This window comes from Lycorma delicatula, chromosome 11 (genome assembly GCF_047948215.1).
Source record: "Lycorma delicatula isolate Av1 chromosome 11, ASM4794821v1, whole genome shotgun sequence".
In the NCBI taxonomy this organism is placed as follows: Eukaryota; Metazoa; Arthropoda; class Insecta; order Hemiptera; family Fulgoridae; genus Lycorma; species Lycorma delicatula.
In genome coordinates this window covers 77672437-77692771 of record NC_134465.1, presented here as the reverse complement: position 1 = coordinate 77692771, position 20335 = coordinate 77672437, and the positions used below count along the sequence as shown (strand labels likewise).

At 32.2% G+C, this 20335-nt stretch overlaps 2 protein-coding genes across 17 annotated transcripts in view; one reads left to right on the top strand and one right to left on the bottom strand.

Moving 5' to 3' along the window:
• Nucleotides 1-20335, bottom strand: part of LOC142332121 (putative cytochrome P450 6a14) — a 622045-nt gene that overhangs the window by 550028 nt on the left and 51682 nt on the right. The window lies entirely within an intron of this gene.
• Nucleotides 1-20335, top strand: part of Mip (Myoinhibiting peptide precursor) — a 439825-nt gene that overhangs the window by 397160 nt on the left and 22330 nt on the right. The window contains exon 4 of the mRNA XM_075378379.1: nt 7322-7460. Within this exon, the coding sequence (XP_075234494.1) occupies nt 7322-7460 (139 nt within the window). The remainder of the gene's footprint in view (nt 1-7321; nt 7461-20335) is intronic.

Here is a 20335-nt window from a genome sequence, read left to right as displayed (position 1 = left end):
GACAAGCGAAATATTTCGCCCGGATTTCAGCTCTTCTAATAAAAATAACCCCTACTGTAATTTTGGGACCCCGATTAAGTTATGTAATTTGTGCTGGAAAACAGGATAAAACAGATCGCAGAACTGTATCTGCAGTAGTTTATAATATATTTTAAGTAAAACACAAATTTCGGTGTCGAAAAACAAAGGTTTTTTTTAGGTTTGTAGTACAGTAGCTTTGTTATTAAATAACTAATAAATGCGAAAGATTTAGTAACAAAACTTGTTAATTTAATTCTGAGAAAATTAATGTAAATACAATCAAAAAAAGTAAGTAAAAAGGTTTTAAAAAATGCATTTCTCTTTAAACAAAATCTACCAGGTGTTACCCAGTATTTATAAATAAATAAACTATACGAGTATTTAATATAAAAAATATTTAGATTCGTAAATTTTAATTTTTATCCGCAATCAAATATACTAAAAAGAAAATAACTCTGAGCCACAGATTTTTTTAAATTTATTAATCGTACTGATTTACATTATCAAAAGTTACATTATCAAATTTTTTTAATACTAATGTATTCTAGGTCTGAAAATTACTCTAAGATATTTATATAAGTAAAAAATAGATTTTGACATATAAAGTCGTCCACAGTGTAAGTGTGTTTTTAGACATGATAAACAATCTTAGCTAAAAAAAAGAAGTTGCAAAATTATAATCGAATAAACAATGAAGTAAAAAGTAAAATTTCCTTCCCTCTTCGTTTAGTTACGTTTTCTTTCTCTACCGTTTTTTTTTTCATACCCGCACAATCACATATATATGTTATATACTGAGAGAGAGTACAAGAAAAGAATAATATGCTTTAGAGGAACAGAGAGAACTCTCCCTCAATAAAAATTACATTCATTCTTTCAGTAGTTCATTAATGCTCCTTCCTTCTTTTTATGTTTCCTCACTTTTTTTTAGATAAAATAAAAAGAGATTTATTCCTGTTACTTAATTTTTTAATTTTCTTTGAAAAGTTATTTTTTTATTACTCTGCGAGTGAAGTTCTAATTGTAGAAAGTAAAACCTAAATTACATTTATTAATATTAACTTGGCAGCTTTTTTTTTAATTTCGGACAAATAACTAAAACAAAAGAAACTGGCCACAAAAATATAAAAAAGAATAAGAGACAGCTTTTAATATTTATAATTAGCTTTAAATTTATCCATCCCCGAATGTTGAGATTCACGGTTACGTAGGCATTCCGTACGTTCGAGAGGAAGTTGGACGTCTAGTTTCAAGATATGTGTCCAGGCTGGATAAGCATATTAACCATCTCACTTTGAATCTGACAGACAACAGCGTGGACGTTAGGAAACAAAAAAGGTTCTGTGTACTTGATCTTGATGGCCTGTTACGATGATCGGGTTTGGCGGCTTAGTGCTCATGTTTATTGTTTCTTGGATGTTTCAAAATTAATGTTTCTTTTACTGTTCTACTTAAAGTTAATATTTATTTAGTCGTTTTACGTTTAATGTTGATGACATTCAAAGGCACTATCAAATGTTATATTATTTATGTTGTACTATTGTTTTTAGTCGGTCCTCTTTCACGTGATGGTCAGTCGTACGACTTGCTTATAGCTTCATTGTAGAAACTGATCGTAAGTAAATAAAGGAATTCAGAAAAAAAATGTATCCATCCATGATGACAAAAGTTAACAGTTAATTTTTAATTTTTTAAGAAAAAGGAATAACAAGACCTTTTAGACTGATTTTTAAATCGACTTTTTATTTATAATGTTGCACATAAAAGCGACTCGAATAATAATAATACATTTGAACAAGTCATCATCGTCATCCACTAAAGGCTGTCTTGTCGATTTAGACACGTCACTTTCATCCCCGCTTCTCTCTTCGACTCATTATATAAACCAAGGCCTATCTCTTCTTTAACATTATAAAAATTATTTAAATTGGAGAAAATTAACTTACACGTTACTTAAATTTATTCGCGCGCGCGTGTTTGTTAGGAGAATTTTTAAGAAAGTTTTAACCGGTAAGCATCTCTTAGTACCAAAAATTTGAACTTCGTTCAGTTAACGGTAGGATCCGTACGTTATACACTCGCACTAAACAATACGTATCGTAACTCAAAAATATCTCTTTTTAAGGAAATATTTGTTATCGAGGAAAGGAAACTTATCTCGATAACCTTTTAAGAACGATTTAATGAAACAATAAATCCTTTCCCACAGGAGTACTTTAGAGTTCCTTTCCGGTCAGTTAAAATCTATTTTTGTCACGATTTTTCGAAGAGCTAGATAACTTTATCTACGATTGAAGGATTTTGCCGATAAATTTTGAATCTGTCATATCGTATTTAAATATATTACGCTATGACAAATTGTTTTTCCTACGAGATAGTAAAAAGCTATAAAAGAAAAATTTTAGGATTTCTTAAAGGAAATATTCTCTGTCAATCGAAGCGTCCGAATGAACTATTTTAAATTCAAGCAGATCCCGTTAGAGGATATCACAAAAAAATTTGTGCGCTTAAGTTACAACGATTATACGTAAACGAGCGACGATCAATGCAGTCCGGATACAAAATACGCAAATTTCTCTACGAAAATAATAAAAAACAAAAAATAAAATCACAAATAGTAGAAGTAAATCGTTTTTTAAACGTTATCTATATTTATACGCGTGAATACGTAACGTCACAGCAAAATTTAAATCGTCAAATCATACATAAGAAGATATATTATGTAACGTTTTCTTTCCTTTCCGACATTTATATTATCGTGCAGACACAGGGTGATGTTAAAGCCCGAGATACTCTACTCACACCACAAAAACCGATACCCCGTTCTATTCGACCGACCCGCCGTTGTCCACCCGTTCCTCGTAGACGCTTCTCACTCGCCGTAGTGTTGTGCGGTGTAGGAAAAAGAAGATGTCTCTTTAAATTATCTCTCATCTTGACAGCACTCTTTCCTCTCTTCTAACTCTATCCCGCCATTTCCACTATTCCTATCTTAATGTTACGCTCTCTTCATCTCGTACTTCTAGTACTCATCCCCTTGTAATATCCCTTAAGCATCATTCTGTAGAAGATAATTCAACCTGAACCTCGACTACTTCGGTAGTAATGGTGTCGACGCGAACTTCCTTATTTTCACTTCGTTGATTTTTTAACATTATCGCTCAAATCTTTTTATATTTCTTACGGCCCGTAAAATATTTTAGTTTGATAATTTCTAATATATCAAAATATTTTTAATTGCCGAAAAACTATAACGGCAATAAAAAAGAAATATTAAACATTTAACCGAGACTTCGGCGTCGACCAGAGGATACGCGGTAAATTAAGATTTATTTCAGGAATTAAATTTAGTTCGCTTATAAGTGAATTTAATCACAGCAACGATTTAGTTATCGGCAATCACTGGATCTTTTTCACATTTTCTGATTTTTTCAAAGCTATATTAATTTTTTATGGATATCGAATCTTATTACTGTTCACTTATTTTGAGTATCTAAGTCTTTTATTTTGAACAAAATGACTTTTTTTTTTTTAAATCGGTTAACAAATAGTCGAGTTACGGGAGGAAATTGATGTAATTTTGTGTCATAATTATTATGTCTATTATTGTAAGAAAATTATTACTTAATTTGATACTAATTTACACTACTATAATTAACAATAAATAAAAACAATTAATATTTCATCGAATTGAACGTAAAGTGGAGGATATGAAATTAGACACAAAATTCCATGAATTTTCTGCCATAACTCGGCTATTTAATGTTAACCGATTTAAAAAAGTAAATTGTCATTTTGTTCAAAATAAAAGGCTTAATATTTTAGCAACACAAAAATTTTGATAAGAATAATATTTACGGAGATATAACGGATTGAAAAATAAACACGGCCGCCATTTTGTAATTTGCGAAGGTATTTAATTCCTAATTTTTTGCTAACTTTAAAACTTTATTACCAGGACGCTTACCAAATATTAATGCGATTCGTTTATCCGAACTTGAGATATAAATTACTATATAAAAATAACAAATTGGTTACAGAGGGGTGGGGGAAGAACGAAGGAGAAATTGCCATTTTTCCTAAGGATACTATTTGTTTAGTTTTACGAGTAGAATCCGAAAAAGTATAGCCAGCTCACCATTTTAGAAACACTCTGGATATACATCGTTCGTATTAAGAAGCACGGTGCTTCTGTAATTATTTTCATAAAATTAAAAAAAAATTATGTAGTTTTTTTAACAATAGCTTTTTTGCTTTACAAAATGTAAAAAAATAATAAGTAAAATAAGCGTTATTGTAAACAACGTACTGTTTATAGAACACAATTTATTGTACAGTTGTTATTTCAATTTTTCCGCTAAAATAAAAATGTGAGCACATACGGTAAAAAAATTAACGCACCCTCATTTTTATTGGAGAGATGTAAATTAATTTATGAAACGCTTATATAAACTAAATCCTTTCCGTCTGTCTGTCTCTTCGGACATCTATCCTAAACAGATTTGGTCTCGCACCGATTAAAATTTAGGTTGTGTAGAAGATATTTCTCATTATCAAAGCGCTTTTATAATTGTTTCCGACATATAAAAACTATTAGCCATTCGTGTTTTTATCTACGTGTGCACGCGAGTCGTTTATAAAACTACAGATTAAAATGAGAAAAACAAATACGGTTACTGGACCGTAGATCTGAACGAATTTGTCGACATTAGTTTTACCCTACTGAACAATATTCCGCTATTCTAAGTAACTGAACGCATGGAAATGCGAAATGAATTTATCAAATTATTATTACCGCGTATGCAAATTCACTGTCAGGAGGCCGCAAGGGAGATTAACCGAACGGTATTTATATTCGGTTACGTTTGCAAATGGATATGATGGGGATAGGAACTATGTCCCTTAAACTAAATCGATCGGTAGTAGTTCCTTTCTATAACCTATGCGCAGAATTAATATGCATGTTTAATCCTTGATAAATCCCTTTCCATCCTGTGGCATAAAGGATGTACAAGCCTCGTGTAAAGGAAAATCAATGTAACCTTTTTTTTAAATTTTATTATGAACCATTTTTAATATCTTTTCTTTATGTATGATTAATTTTGCTCACGTAAACATTTTTATATTTGTACTGGAAAAAAACACACAATTTTCCACTGAACCTATATATATATATATATATATATATATGTATTACATATATTTTTAAATTGTCTTGGGAAAGGATAGATTAAAATATTGAACTTAATATAGAAAAGGTAGCATCTTTATTTTTCATCCGACAGGTTCTTTATTCAAATAGAGTAAAATTATCGATCCATGAATAACTTTAACCGACCTCAATTACCTGCAGCAGTTTTAAAACCAATAAATATCTTATAAGTTCAACACGGTTTACTTTTTTTATTCCGAAAATATAGTGCTAAAAAATTTACAGATATAAATCGGAAAGTCACAGATAATCCTAAACAGATTTTTAATTATATTTCCACAGAGATCTCCATTTGCCTAACGATTACAGAACTGAATAAGAGGGTTCCTCATCATGACCCCTGTAGGGAAAGAGACCCGTCTTCACTCCCTCCCATCATAGCCCTGACGGACTTTACCGGACGTCGCCTTTTAGATCCTCTGTTTCTGTTAACACATCACAGTCATCAGTTTGGCCTCTGTTAGGATGCCACTTAAACAAATGCTTCGACAGACAATTCTGCCAGTGTATCTTTTTTTCCTCTTTAGCCTCCGGGAATCAACGCCGGTATTGCTTTAGAGGATGAATGATATGTGTGAGTGTAAGTGAAGTGTAGTCTTGTAAAATCTCAGGTCGACCATTTGTGAAATGTGTGTTTAATTGAAACCCGACCACCAAAGAACACCGCAGTATCCACGATCTAGTATGCAAATCCTTATAAAAGTAACTGCTTTTACTAGGATTTGAACCTTAGAAGTCTCGACTTCGAAAACAACTGATTTGCGAAGATGCGTTCATCACTAGACAACGCGGTGGATTCTATTAGTGAATCTACTCGTACGTAACTTAATATTGCCTTCTTTATGGCTTCTTCCAATCACGAGGAATCTTTAGCCAACTTTTTAATATGTTGACTAGCTTAAATTTATACTCTACAGGAGCTTTTGCTGTAAAATATATATATATATATATATATATATACACACGCACACACACACAGACACACACACACACACACACAATAGATCCTGCTTATTAGAATCATTGAATCAGCTGGATTATTAAATCATTTTTCAAAAACGCAAACCAAAATACAGGAAATTTGTGTACATTTCTTCGTGTATTAGAATCAAAAATCGGTTATTGAATCAAAATTTTAATATTTTACGTTTATTTATTATAATAAAAAATATATTATTTGTATTTATTGCACTGCATTATATTTATGCTTTCATTTTACTCTAACCCGTATTTAATGTTTAAATTGATATATAGACGGTCAGAATAAAATGGTTGATTAATAAAGATTCATTCTATTCCGGCCATGGAAAAAATTCATCGAATAAAAGGAACATTGAATCTAACTTTTGGACGTAGTTATCTGTCTTCTCTCACAGTTCACATGAATAAAATGCACTTCGTACAATCAACTTGAAAAGGTTAGGTGTATATGACATAAACCTCAACCTTCATCCCTTTTTCCATCACAGATTCACAGGGAATAAATTCCGCTCACGGTGAAGGGATGAAAACGTGCGGTGCATCTTGGTGTTATGAAATGGAACACGGATTGCCAATAGACTTTATATACGTTTTAGGTTCTATAATACGCCTGATAGGTGCGGCTGTCAGATATCTTTCTTTCTTCAACGTCTTACAAACAAAAATGCTGAAAATGGGATTATTTTACACAGACTTTTGTTCGCTTTTGTTCGATTACCTGGTTCTTATATTATTCTTAAGAGTCTAGCTTTCACCTCGTCGTATGAAATCAACTTTTCATACTTAATTATCCGCCAATCCTCTCAATAATAGATCGCCACAACTTTCTAACTTCTTTCATTTATACAGATTCTCTGCTACTTTATTTTTCATCTTAAATATGAACCTTCCTCTGTTTCTTTTCCCCGTCGCTTTCGATATCCAAATCGCGTTTCCAATTTATTCTTCACTCCTTCCGTACATATACTCCCACCTTCTTGGCCTAAATTCTTGCACTTGCGTCGAATAAGACCGACTTTGACCTTTCCTCTAACGCCTTTAATTTTAATTATATATATTTATCGATATAAAATAAATATTTAATAAGTAATTTACTATTATTTTCAGGGAGGCTGGGGTAAACGATCGTATCCAGAATTTGAAGATGAAGATTTAAACGACTTAATGGAAGAAGACAAAAGAGCGTGGAGTTCATTGAAAGGAACTTGGGGAAAAAGGGCAGCTGATTGGGGCAGCTTTCGAGGTGGTAAATATATACATAATTATGTGGTGTTGGTGAAAAAAGATGTTGTCGCTTCAAGCTTCATTAGCCTTCGCTACAGCTCATAATTAAATATCGCATTGTTTTTTATTAATATTATTATTTTAATAATTTGTTAATTGTTATTTTATTTAATTATAATTACAACTTTGTAAAATTTAGCCTTAAAAGCCTAATAGATGTCGCCAATATTTCAGTGTTGCTTATTGCGGTGTTATAAAATATTCTCCGTTCAACCTAAAATATTCTGTAAAACTACTTTTTTATCTAAAACAAAATTATATATTTCCCTTTTAAAATTTAAATTTATAACCGTTTATGTAAACGGTAGGATTTAAATATCCTGGAATACACCTTATGCGTAAACAACAAAAAAAGAAGACACCCTCTATTAAATATTTAACCTGCTTTTTCTTTTAAAAAAATATTTAGTAAATCTAATCCGAAAAGAAAATAAACTGCTATAAATGTGTTAATTAAAATTTTTGTTTATGAAGTCATATTTAAAAATGTTGAAGTACTACGAATAAAATTTGCTTAAAAAATTCTGTGTGTGTGCATGCAATTGTGTCTGTATGTACTATTTATCTGTGCGTATTTGCGTGCGCGCATGTTTGTACAATGTGACAAAGCTAACAAACAAACCGGCTGTCGGTTAAACTATACTTGTTTATATAAATCTGATCTTACCATAGATAAATAAGCCAGAACAATATTTTTTATGCGTAATGTCTTACAATACTATTCCATTTTAGAAATATTTATTGTTGTTTTCAAACAATTTACGCATTTCATATAATTTGATTTTTTTCTCCTTTTTAATTTAGATACTTCATTTTTAATTTATTTTCAAAACTTTCTTTTAGACGTAAAATATATTTTTTTTTTAATGTAAGCAAATTAAAATTTATTCTATAAATACTACGATATCTTTTAATATCGTGGTATAATATCGAGATTAGGTAAAAAACCAAAACGATTTTTTAAAACTGTAATATATTAATAACTATAAACACAAATCGTGTACATTCACTAAACTGAATAAATCACTCTTTACAAATCTCTTAAAGAGAAGACCAGTTTCCTCATCCGGTTAAACGACTAGCTTTGTCACGTCATAATTGTTTGTACAGAGTAGCGCACGATAAGTCGACACACTCATAAAGTCGATCGTAAAAATAAATATCTATTACCTGGGATTTTAAATCGCCTAATCCCTATTTCTTGGAAATGCCGCTAGATGTTGCCTAGTCTTTCTGATTCCGCAACACATCAGTTATCGTTGAGGTGTGGCCGATTACGGACGTTTGTCCAGTTCACAGCGCGCTAAAGTTGCGCTTCTTTATGCCGAATCAAAAAGCTGTTATAGCGACTCGCGATAATTTCACGCTCATTTTAACACTCGATGGACTCCAGCAAGAAACGCCATTCTCCGTTTATACCGTAAATTTGATGAATAAGACAGCATAAAAGAATAAAAACGACCTAAAGCAGATCCCGTTTTTGTTCTCCGGAAAATATGGAAGTATTTCGAGTTGCCGCACAACATAGTCCGGGAAAGTCTACACGGCGAGCTTCACGAGAAATGGAAATATCTTCCCGCCCCGTACAATTCAATGAATCGGTGATCTCAAGATGTCTCCGTGCAAGCCGGCCGTTCTGCATAAGTTAAAACAATCTAACAAGCAAAGAATGATAAAGTTTGCACAGCGGTCGGAAGGGAAAGATGAGGTTCTGTCCGACACTTGGTTTTCAGACGAGGTCTATTTTCATATTGATGGCATCATTAACAAACAAAATGTCCGTTTTTCCGTGATAGCAGTATCATAAATCGTGCGTGAAAAACTACATCGGCCTAAAGTAACCGTTCAAAGGTCGATGAAAGATGTGCAACCCCTCACACCGCTAATGTTGTTGGAATTTTTAAATTCAGTTTTGGATAATCACGTAATTTGAAATCGCTATCCGGGCCGCCACAATAGAGATTTCTTTACGCTACTTATGAGCCCCGACTTAAAACCTTGTAACTTCTCTTTATAGGGGTATTTAAAAGAAAAACGTTTCCCGTTAAGACCTACAAATCTTATGGAAATGCGTGTACGGATAGTTCTGTTGTATGACGAGATTCAAGACGAGTTGTGTTGCAGGGTCATCAGAAACGTACACACTCGCCTCGAAGAGATTTTTAGGCGTGACGGTGGTCATATTGAACACGTCATGCGGTAAAAGAACTTTAAAAAAACTCTGTATTTGGTATGTTACGTTGTAATAATATTAAATTTAAAAATAAAGAGGTAATTCAGATGCGTCAACTTATCTTGCGTTACTCTGTATGTATGTGTGTAAATCCCTCTCTGTTTATATACATTTATATCGATAATTCAGAAATGGTTTTTAAAGAAATGAAGCCACGCAGTGTACTTCATTGACGTTCCATAATATTATAATAAACAAAGATGATATTATTTTTCCATAACTTTAGCATAAACATAAAACGTGTTAACATAAAAAATAATTGAACGTCAATTGAATAAAATTTAAGTCCACGTTAAATAACGGTCGAATAGTGGAATGTTTTTTATCTTTAATTTTAAAAGAATATATAATTATTTTGAATAATTTTTATTTTTTTTCTCAAGATTAAACTTTTAAAAAACGTGTAAAATTTTTTTTCTGAATAATAAAGTTTATAATCTTATTTATAAGTTTTCAATCAATTAGGATCAGCGTATTAAATAATAAATTTAGAGAAAACTTTACTTTTTTTTATTCAAAACAAGATTAAACAGCTTAGCACTGTTTAACCGAGCATTAAATTATTATAAGATAGTCTGTTCTCTTAACTTACATCATAAAATCTGGCGTGACTGTTCATTTATTTGGAGAACTGATCCTGTCAAAATTAAAAAAAAAAAAAAATCGAATGATTGGGTGGTAATATTGAGGAGATCGAATACTTACAAGAATATATACAGCATAAAATTATTAGAATTGTGCTTGTAAACAAAAAAAAATAAAAAAATAGAAAAATTAGATTTTTTAGTAAAACACATTATGAATTTCTACAGAACGGCACACGAAGTGACCCAACATTTGGTTTTATTAAAAAATATTCATTTTAATCGCAATCCAGAAAAATAAAGTACAACGAGTTCAATGTACTTGGAGATTATGTTCTGCTTATCACATGTTTAATATAAACACCATCACGTCTAGCAACTTCTTCAACACGAACTCCTATGTTGTTAATAACTCGACGACACATATCCTAGGTTATCTCGTAGCACGCCTCACTGTCATAACACAAACTAAACAAATCACATAATTACTAACAAAATACCTGTAAATAACTAAAACTTGCAATAAACTTATAATAAAACATTAAACGATTAACCTAACCAAAACAAGAATAAACAACACAAGAAATCTACACTAACTCCTATCATTAAAATCAGTTAATCCTAGATCATAACCCTAAAACGTAACCGAAACAGAATAAAGATAACAAATATCGCAAAGTAATAAAACCTAACAAAGCATCAAAAATAAAGTAATTCGTAAAACATAAAACTGAAAACTTAACAAACAAAACGCAAAGGATAAATTAAGAAAACGAAACAAATACCCGGAAGCCAGGAAAACATTTAACCCTATTAATAACCACCTACATATCTATTCTGCCGCGCAAAAGTTCCCGCGCACGTTTGTACGCGGGACATTCCTTGGAACGATAATCGTGATTCGCCGGCTTACGGGCTCGAGAGCAGTTTATGCAGGTAGGGGGACCACCGTCCTTTCCAACCTGACATTCCTTCGCCAGTCGCCCGTCCTTGCCGCAGAAGAAACAAAATTCCTTATCCTCGCAAACCCTGGCTGCACGGCCAAGGCATTGACATAGAAAATATCGAGTGGCATTTAAATAATATTTTATTTTACATGACTGATAGACTATTAACAATCAACCGGTTTTTTGGAATTTTGTTCGCAATTGCTTCTCGTATTCGACTCCATAATACACCACATTACATTCTCTGCGGCCAGCCCGGAATACCACCTTAAAAAGACTCGAAAATTCTTCCGTAGACTTATCCGTATTTTGAACTGTTACTGCGTCAACAAACCCCTTCTCACCGATATCTCGTAGAACGTCCTACAATCATCCGTGGTCTCAAGACCTTTGTGGTGACAGTCGTGATGGGATATTTATTTATTGCTTCATTGTTTCTGATTCCTTTCTCAATTTCACTATCATTAGCCACGACTCGTACACCTTTCGGGTTATCCCGAATACTAGCTAACCTCTGTCTTTTTTCCTGACTTCCAGGCTCTTCACTATCTCATCCTTAAAGGATGAGGAGGTGACACCTTCTAGGTTGTCAATCAACATCACGTTATTGCTGTTACTTCTACCGACATAAAACGCATTAATTAACCTAAAAAATTACTGCCAAAACAAATATTGGATCGTTTCGTGCACACTCTGTATTTCTACTATTTAAAGATGAGTTAGTGTGTTAGAAAAAAGAACCGCTAAATTAATCGCTAACTAAATTTTATGTAATCCGGAGTGTCATAGGGTATATTAAGATGGAAAACTATTTATTTAAACGTGTAAATAATAAATAATCCGTTACGGTGCTACACTTCTCATTCGGGCCGCTAGATGGCGAGCCGCTAAATTCTCATGTCCCTTTTTTTATGGCGAGCCGCTCCCGCAATTAAATTGACACCAAAAGTCTTTAGATGCCGACCGATTATATTCGTCAGCATATCTGAATGAAAAATTCCGAGTTTAAGGGATAAAATAGAGTAACATAAAATTTTATGATTTTTTTAATCTCTCGGTAGCAAATAAGATATCAATTCGATTATCGGTGTGTGTAATCTTCATTTAAATATTTAAAACCCAATTTTTAGACTTTTTTGAAATTCGGACTTGAAAGGAAATGAAGAAAGGTAAAAAAATTTCAAAACAATGACTGCAAATTTTCCTCATTTCCAACTGTACTATTAACAGGCATGAGTTTAATCAACACAGGGGTGGTCAGACAGGAAGGATGTTTAGCTCTGACCGGCTAAACACCTCCTGACCGCGACGATAAACATAACCATGTAGCGGGGGCGAAACCGACGGGATGCTAGTAACGTATATTTTTCCAACCTTTGGCAACCGAATTGAAATAATTCTAATTTTTTTTTCTTCAGTCTTCAGTCATTTGACTGGTTTGATGCAGCTCACCAACATTCCCTATCTAGTGCCAGTCGTTTCAGTTCGGTATACCCCCTACATCCATAAAAATTTGTTTTACATATTCCAAACGTTGCCTGCTGCACAGTTTTTCTTTTCTACCTGTTCCTCCAATGTTAAAGCGACTATTCCAGGATGCCTTAACATGTGACCTGTAAGTCTGTCTCTTCTTTCAACTATATTTTTCCAAATGCTTCTTTCTTCATTAATTTGCCGCAACACCTCTTCGTTTGTCTCTTTATCCACCCATCTGGTTTTTTAACATTCTCCTATAGCACCGCATTGCAAAAGCGTCTAATCTTTTCTTCGGAGGTACTCCGATCGTCCAAGTTTCATTTCCATATAAAGCGATGCTCCAAACATATACTTTCAAAAATCTTTTCCTGACGTTTAAATTAATTTTTGACGTAAACAAATATATTTCTGAATGAAGGCTCGTTTCGCCTGTACTATTCGACAATTTATATCGCTCCTGCTTCGTCCATCTTTACTAATTCTACTTCCCGCATAACAAAATTCTTCTATCTCCGTAATCTTTTCTCTTCCTATTTTTATATTCAGTGTTTCATCTACATTATTTCTACTACATTTCATTACTTTCGTTTCTGTTCTCATTTATTTTCATGCGGTAGTTCTTGCGTAGGACTTCATCCGTGCCGTTCATTGTTTCTTCTAAATCCTTTTTACTCTCGTCTCGAATTACTATATCATCAGCAAATAGTAGCGTCTTTATCTTTTCACCTTGTAATGTTACTCCGGATCTAAATTGTTCTTTTGACATCAACTGCTAGTTCTACGTAAAGATTAAAAAGTAACTGGGATAGGGAACATCCTTGTGGGACTTCCTTTTTTATTACGGCTTCTTTCTTATGTTCTTCAATTATTATTGTTGCTGTTTGGTTCCTGTAAATATTAGCTGTGTAATATTAGCTCTGTGTTTGAACCCTAATTTTTTAAAAATGCTGAACATTTTATTTCAGTCTACGTTATCGAGTGCCCTACGTTATCTCGGTCTATAAATGCCAATTATTAGGATTAAAACAATTTTACGTTTTATTACAGAGGTTGAATATTTTAATAATTAAAAAAACATTAGTCCAAAATATTTTCATTTTAAATATTTTTAGCTACATTTCATTATAACTAAAAAAATGGTGCGTCAAGCACATTCTGCAGGGTTGCAGAATGTTCTAATTTTTATAATCTCATATCGGTTAACCAAATTATTCAGGAATTAATTTTTTATTTTCTTTATTTAAACTCAAAAGGTTTATTTTTTAATTTAATTTTAATCTATATGCGGACTAGAAAAAATTCAATAATATATTGTTAGATTTGCTTTGAATAGAATTACATTTTCATTAAATTTGTTTATTTTTATTTTTATTATTTTATTTCTACTATGTTAATATAGTAATATGAGCGGGAAAATCAAGAATTATATCGGAAACATTGATTTAATACTTCCATTAATCCTAAGTAAATCCTTTTCAAAATATGACAATCTCTCGAGAGATGATTCTACAACCAAAAATAAGAAAACATTTTCACAAAATCATAAGTCAGAAAATAGTTTTCAGATTCCTCTGTGAAATTAAACCGTACTAAAATCCTTGGGGTACAAATCGAGGGGCAAATTTGGTGCTTCCTTATGTTTTCTGATCTAAACGGTTGAATAAAAGCGGTCTATCTCACTTTCGTTTTAAGAAAAACCGGGTTAAATATAAAAAAATTGTTGGAAAATACACTTTTTTAGGTTTGAAATAAAACAATTTTGTTAATTTACAAATAAAAATTTCTAGTAACTTTATAGAGAATTTACTTATGAAAAAATTTATGTCGATAACATCTATTAAAATTCAACACAAATTTGAGATGTTCAACTTTAATTAAAGAAAAAAAACCCACAAACTGGAACGGAAAACTGATCAACTGGCCCTGAAACTGGCCAAAAGTGAACATTTAACCCTGAAATGTTTTACGAGCCGAAATTCGGTAACGAACCGTTTTCTGACTTATGTTTATATGAACATTTTTTCTTATTTTTGACTATACAATCATTTCCTGAGAAACTGACGTGCAATTTGGCATTATATATGATTAATATAAATAAAAATAAAACCGTAAGTTTTCTGTTTACCGTTGATATAAAGGATTATTATTTTAGCAATCATCGATCTAATATAATTTCCTTAAAAAAATATATATATATTACGTTAATTAATTTAGGTTTTATGTATTATTATAAAATAAGGATAGAATAATTTATAAAAAATAAAAATGTTACATTACTAATTTTTCATACGTAAAAAATTCAGTGCTTGTAAAAATTCACGGAGCAAACCTCCGTGGCAGAGTGGTAGTGTCTTGGCCTTTCTTCCGGAGGTCCCCGGTTTCAAACCCGGTTAGACATAGCCTTTTTCAGACGTTACTAAATTTCCATTTCATATTTCCATGCAAAAGCATCCGGCTTGTGTAGTTTAAGCTGAATTAATCATCCAAAAAACAAAATACTTTAAAAGAAAACGCAAAATTATTAAAGTATTTTTTTTTTACGCACAAACAGATAACTTACTTATGGTACTGGAAAATTCTGCTCGTAAATAGACAAGTATTATTTTATGTACGAGTATTTATATGATAAATGAAAAAGGGTCAATTTAATATTATAAATGCTTTTCGGTGTATAATTCTGCATTTGCTACTGATTGTGCTTATTAAAATCAAAATTATAAAATAATTAGATAAATAATATAAAATTTTCTTTCATTACCTACAAAACATAGAAGTCGTTCGTTTTAAGAAGAAGCATGGGTTTTAAAATTCACACTCACTTCTATGTTTAATAACATCAGAAAAAATATACTCAAAAATTAATATAATAAATTTAAGTTCATGAGACGCTGCTTCATACAACACTGTTTTCTATACAAAATTTACTTAATTTAAGAAAATGTAAGGACTTAAATATAAAGATTGACTTGTTTCGCTTAAATAAAATCAGACTATATATTCTTTATGATCTTTAACAAAAATTTAATTTTTAAAATTTACTCTTCTACTTTAAAAAAAAAGAAAGTAATTACATGATATATAATTAAATTATAAAGATCAAGTTTCTACGTAGAACAAACGACTTCGAAAATTAAAAATATAAAACGCTTTGCACTGCTTTAAATGAGATTGTCACTTTATGTGCACGGATATGAGAGAAACTTCTATGTTTTGTAAATAATACAACGTATATGTCATATATACGATTGGATTATGACCGTATTTGGGTATTTAATAATGATAAGAACGATAACGCTTACTTAAGCGTATTCGATGATCAATTACTATTTCGCAGCAGAAATTTATAAAAAAAAATAATAAATGACTATATATATTTATAGTTACAAGGGCGGCTGAAGTGTAAAGCATATTAAAATGTCACGCGAGAATAAAATGTAGCTCAAAGCGATAGCTGCTGTCGTCTTATAATTTCATTCGTCTACTACTAACATTCCAACACACGTTGAGCCGCGCGTCTGAAAAAACTTGGAGTGTATTGAATTTTTAATAACGGATAAAGTGAACGCTAGTTAAATTTATCGTCTTGATGACAAAACCGATAATGATGATGATGAATCTGTTGATAGACGTACGATCGATAAGCGGGGAACAAAATTTCGCGATTCAGAAGCCGGTAAAGCGAATCTTCGCAGCGATCGACCGATTCCTGTGACTGATAAGAATCACTCAAAGATCACTCACCATCGCATTACAAACAAGGCATCACGCGCGCCCATCCGGATTCGGAGAGATCTTTCTTTTTCTGTTTATCCTCCAGAACCACAGCGAGGTAATTAATTTAGAGGATGATATGTATGAATGTAAATGAAGTGTATTCTTGTACAGCCTCAGTTCGACCCTGAGATGTGCGGTTAATTAAAACCCGGCCACCAAAGAACACCGATATCAACGATCTAGTATTCAAATCCGTATAAAAGTACCTAACTACCTTTACTGGGATTTGAACTTTAGAACTCCAGTCCTATCGAAAGAACAAGTAGCACAAATTTTGCATAACCCGGCTATCGTAAAATTTATTCGCGGTGGATGCCACGCAACTTAACAGGAACACAAACAAACAACGAAGGGAATGTCAGGAACAGCTTCTCGACGAGGGAGAACACTTCCTTTTCAATATTTTGACGGGAGACGAAACTCGGGTGCATAATTATTACCCAGAAGAAAAATCGGCAGAACATTGGGGCTATTGTTCGCCATAATAGTCACGGGAATACTGCTCCTAGACTGTTCTTCGCCAAAATCAAAAAATTTGAAAAACAACCCCTTGCAAAAAAACCTCTTAAAAATGACCTGGGATACCGATCGCGTGAACCCGACCACCTAGATGCATTATAAATTCTGTATGAAACACAGAAATGTTAAAATTCCTTAGGAAAGCGTGTCGTATTCGTCGATCGACGAAGCCGATAATATCGTAAAATGATAATGCACAGCCACACTGATCGCGTGCGATCGCCGAGGCTATTGTGAAGTCGAAGTTTCATTTTTAAGAGCCACGGACCCACCGTGAGTATCAAGGCACCCTCCGCAATTTGGTGCCTGATGATTTTCATTGCTCTCCGAAATTAAAGAGGGATATTAAGGGTACTCGTTTCACTATGTATGATGAATAGAAGGACGCAGACGTCACGAACCGAAAAAATGCAGCCGGTGTTCTTCATCGACGGAATGATAGAACCTGCTCAACGTCGGAAGAAATATGTTGTCGATAAGCGGTGACTACGCGGAAAAATAAATTAACTTTTACGCTATATTTGTTTCGTTTGATTATCTTTTCGTTTACAAGTTACGAGCACTGTGTATTACTTCTCAGATTATCCTCGTGTATATATAGATTCGTTGAGAAGTTTTATGCACTGCTTCTATCGCAAAAGAATTTTTGTTATGAACAGAAAATTTTCTAACCGTTAATGTTTACATTCACTCTTTTTTATATCTTTAATTTATTTTTCCGATTATGCTAAAGCGAAAGAACCTTTAAAACGGCGGGTCCTTGATCCCATACGATTAGAATGCGGCTTTGTGTGGTTATCTGTATAATAGCTATTTCTAAAACAGTAGTACAATACGATTACACAGAGATGACAATACACTAATGGAATTGAATGCGCTTATTTCAAACACAGTCTGTATTTAATACGTTTATACGCGTTAAATACAAATGTTACTTATTACTTGATAAACTAAACTAAATCAAACTAAATGAAATTACTTAATGTTAACAATAACAATGCTTCGTGTATCGTAATTTAAATCATTTATTTAACAACACGTATATGAAGTATTCCATACGTTTTAATACACAGAATACATAAAAATGTTTATTTTACCTTTTTTTTTTTTTTTTTTTGTCTTCAGTCATTTGACTGGTTTGATGCAGCTCTCCAAGATTCCCTATCTAGTGCTAGTCGTTTCATTTCAGTATACCCTCTACATCCTACATCCCCAACAATTTGTTTTACATACTCCAAACGTGGCCTGCCTACACAATTTTTCCCTTCTACCTGTCCTTCCAATATTAAAGCGACTATTCCAGGATGCCTTAGTATGTGGCCTATAAGTCTGTCTCTTCTTTTAACTATATTTTTCCAAATGCTTCTTTCTTCATCTATTTGCCGCAATACCTCTTCATTTGTCACTTTATCCACCCATCTGATTTTTAACATTCTCCTATAGCACCACATTTCAAAAGCTTCTAATCTTTTCTTCTCAGATACTCCGATCGTCCAAGTTTCACTTCCATATAAAGCGACACTCCAAACATACACTTTCAAAAATCTTTTCCTGACATTTAAATTAATTTTTGATGTAAACAAATTATATTTCTTACTGAAGGCTCGTTTAGCTTGTGCTATTCGGCATTTTATATCGCTCCTGCTTCGTCCATCTTTAGTAATTTTACTTCCCAAATAACAAAATTCTTCTACCTCCTTAATCTTTTCTCCTACTATTTTCACATTCAGCGGTCCATCTTTGTTTTTTCTACTACATTTCATTACTTTTGTTTTGTTCTTGTTTATTTTCATGCGATAGTTCTTGCGTAGGACTTCATCTATGCCGTTCATTGTTTCTTCTAAATCCTTTTTACTCTCGGCTAGAATTATTTTACCTACGTAACGAAATTTATGGGATACCTATATACATACGCCCTGAATATATATATATATGTGTTCATTTAAAATTTAAAAATATTTGCATTGATGAAAATTATATTTAAAATAACAGAAAAACATAAATTTTGATTCATAATAAGGATTTCTTTTTTTTTTATCTGTAAGTCTACAATAAATTCGTCTAATAGCAAATTACAATTTTTTTTAAGATGTAAAATTTAAAATTAACGTGAAGTCCTAGAGACGATGTAGAAACAAGGTATTTCATTTATACGTAAAAAAATAAGCATAAAACTGTTGAATATGAATGTACAAGGGTTGTCGGAAAAGTTTTGAGCCTCAACATGAAGATGGCAGCACTCGTCAACAAAACTTAGGGAATGTATTCGCGCATGCGTTTGCCACTCACTAAAATTTCAGCCATTTTGTACGCTCAGTTGTTGCTTAATAATCGTTTAAGTAACTCGTTGTGAGTTTTTTGTGTAAATGGAAAAAAATCGAATATCGTTCCGCGATTAATTTTGCGTTTTAAAAAATTTCTATAGAAGGAATTACTAAAAATACTGTTTTACAATCTGTTTTATTCAATTTTACAGGTCAAAAGGTAAATATAAACGTCATACCTTTAAACTCCAAGAATTTCAGTATCGTTTTATTTTATTCTTAAAGCAGTAATCAGGGCGAAATTTTTCGCAAGCTGTAACAAAAGCGCTTCAAGACCCATGTTTATATAAAATTATTCCTTTATTTTCACTAGCAGCACGTGTCCTGAATCTTTTTCCGCTTTTCGTAAGTTAACTGTATAAGTTCTCTGACATCAGTAGATTTGTAATCAGTAAATGTCGACCGCCAACCGATTAACATTGATTATTTTGTTAATATTCCCATAGCAACTCCCATAGTGCCACCTTAATGCGAATACACACATGCTATTTATAGTAAATCAACATAGACAATCGGTATTATTATTGTGGTCTTGGTTTCGTGTGACGTCATCTCGTTAATTCGAGTCTATTATAAAATTATAAACAATATATTTTTTTATAATAATAAAAATCGTGTTAAACGATGAATATCAGTAATATATTATATACAAGATTTATAAAATTTTGTATTCTGTATAGGCGATACAATTTTTTTATGGCAAATACGATTTTTATATAATAAAATACCATGAATTACATTTTTGTTACGATAAACAAAAATACCATCTTTATTTGGTGTTTTGGTGCGATAATTCGTTATCACCTGCCGAATAATTTGAAAGTATACAAAACAGGCAACAAGACACTTCCAAGAGTCGGTGTAATTCTAAAAGATTCTTAGTACATAATAATACATCATATTTATATGGTACATCTTTATAATAATTTAAACATTACTTACAATAAGATTTCACCAAAAGTAAGGTTAAAATAGAATTA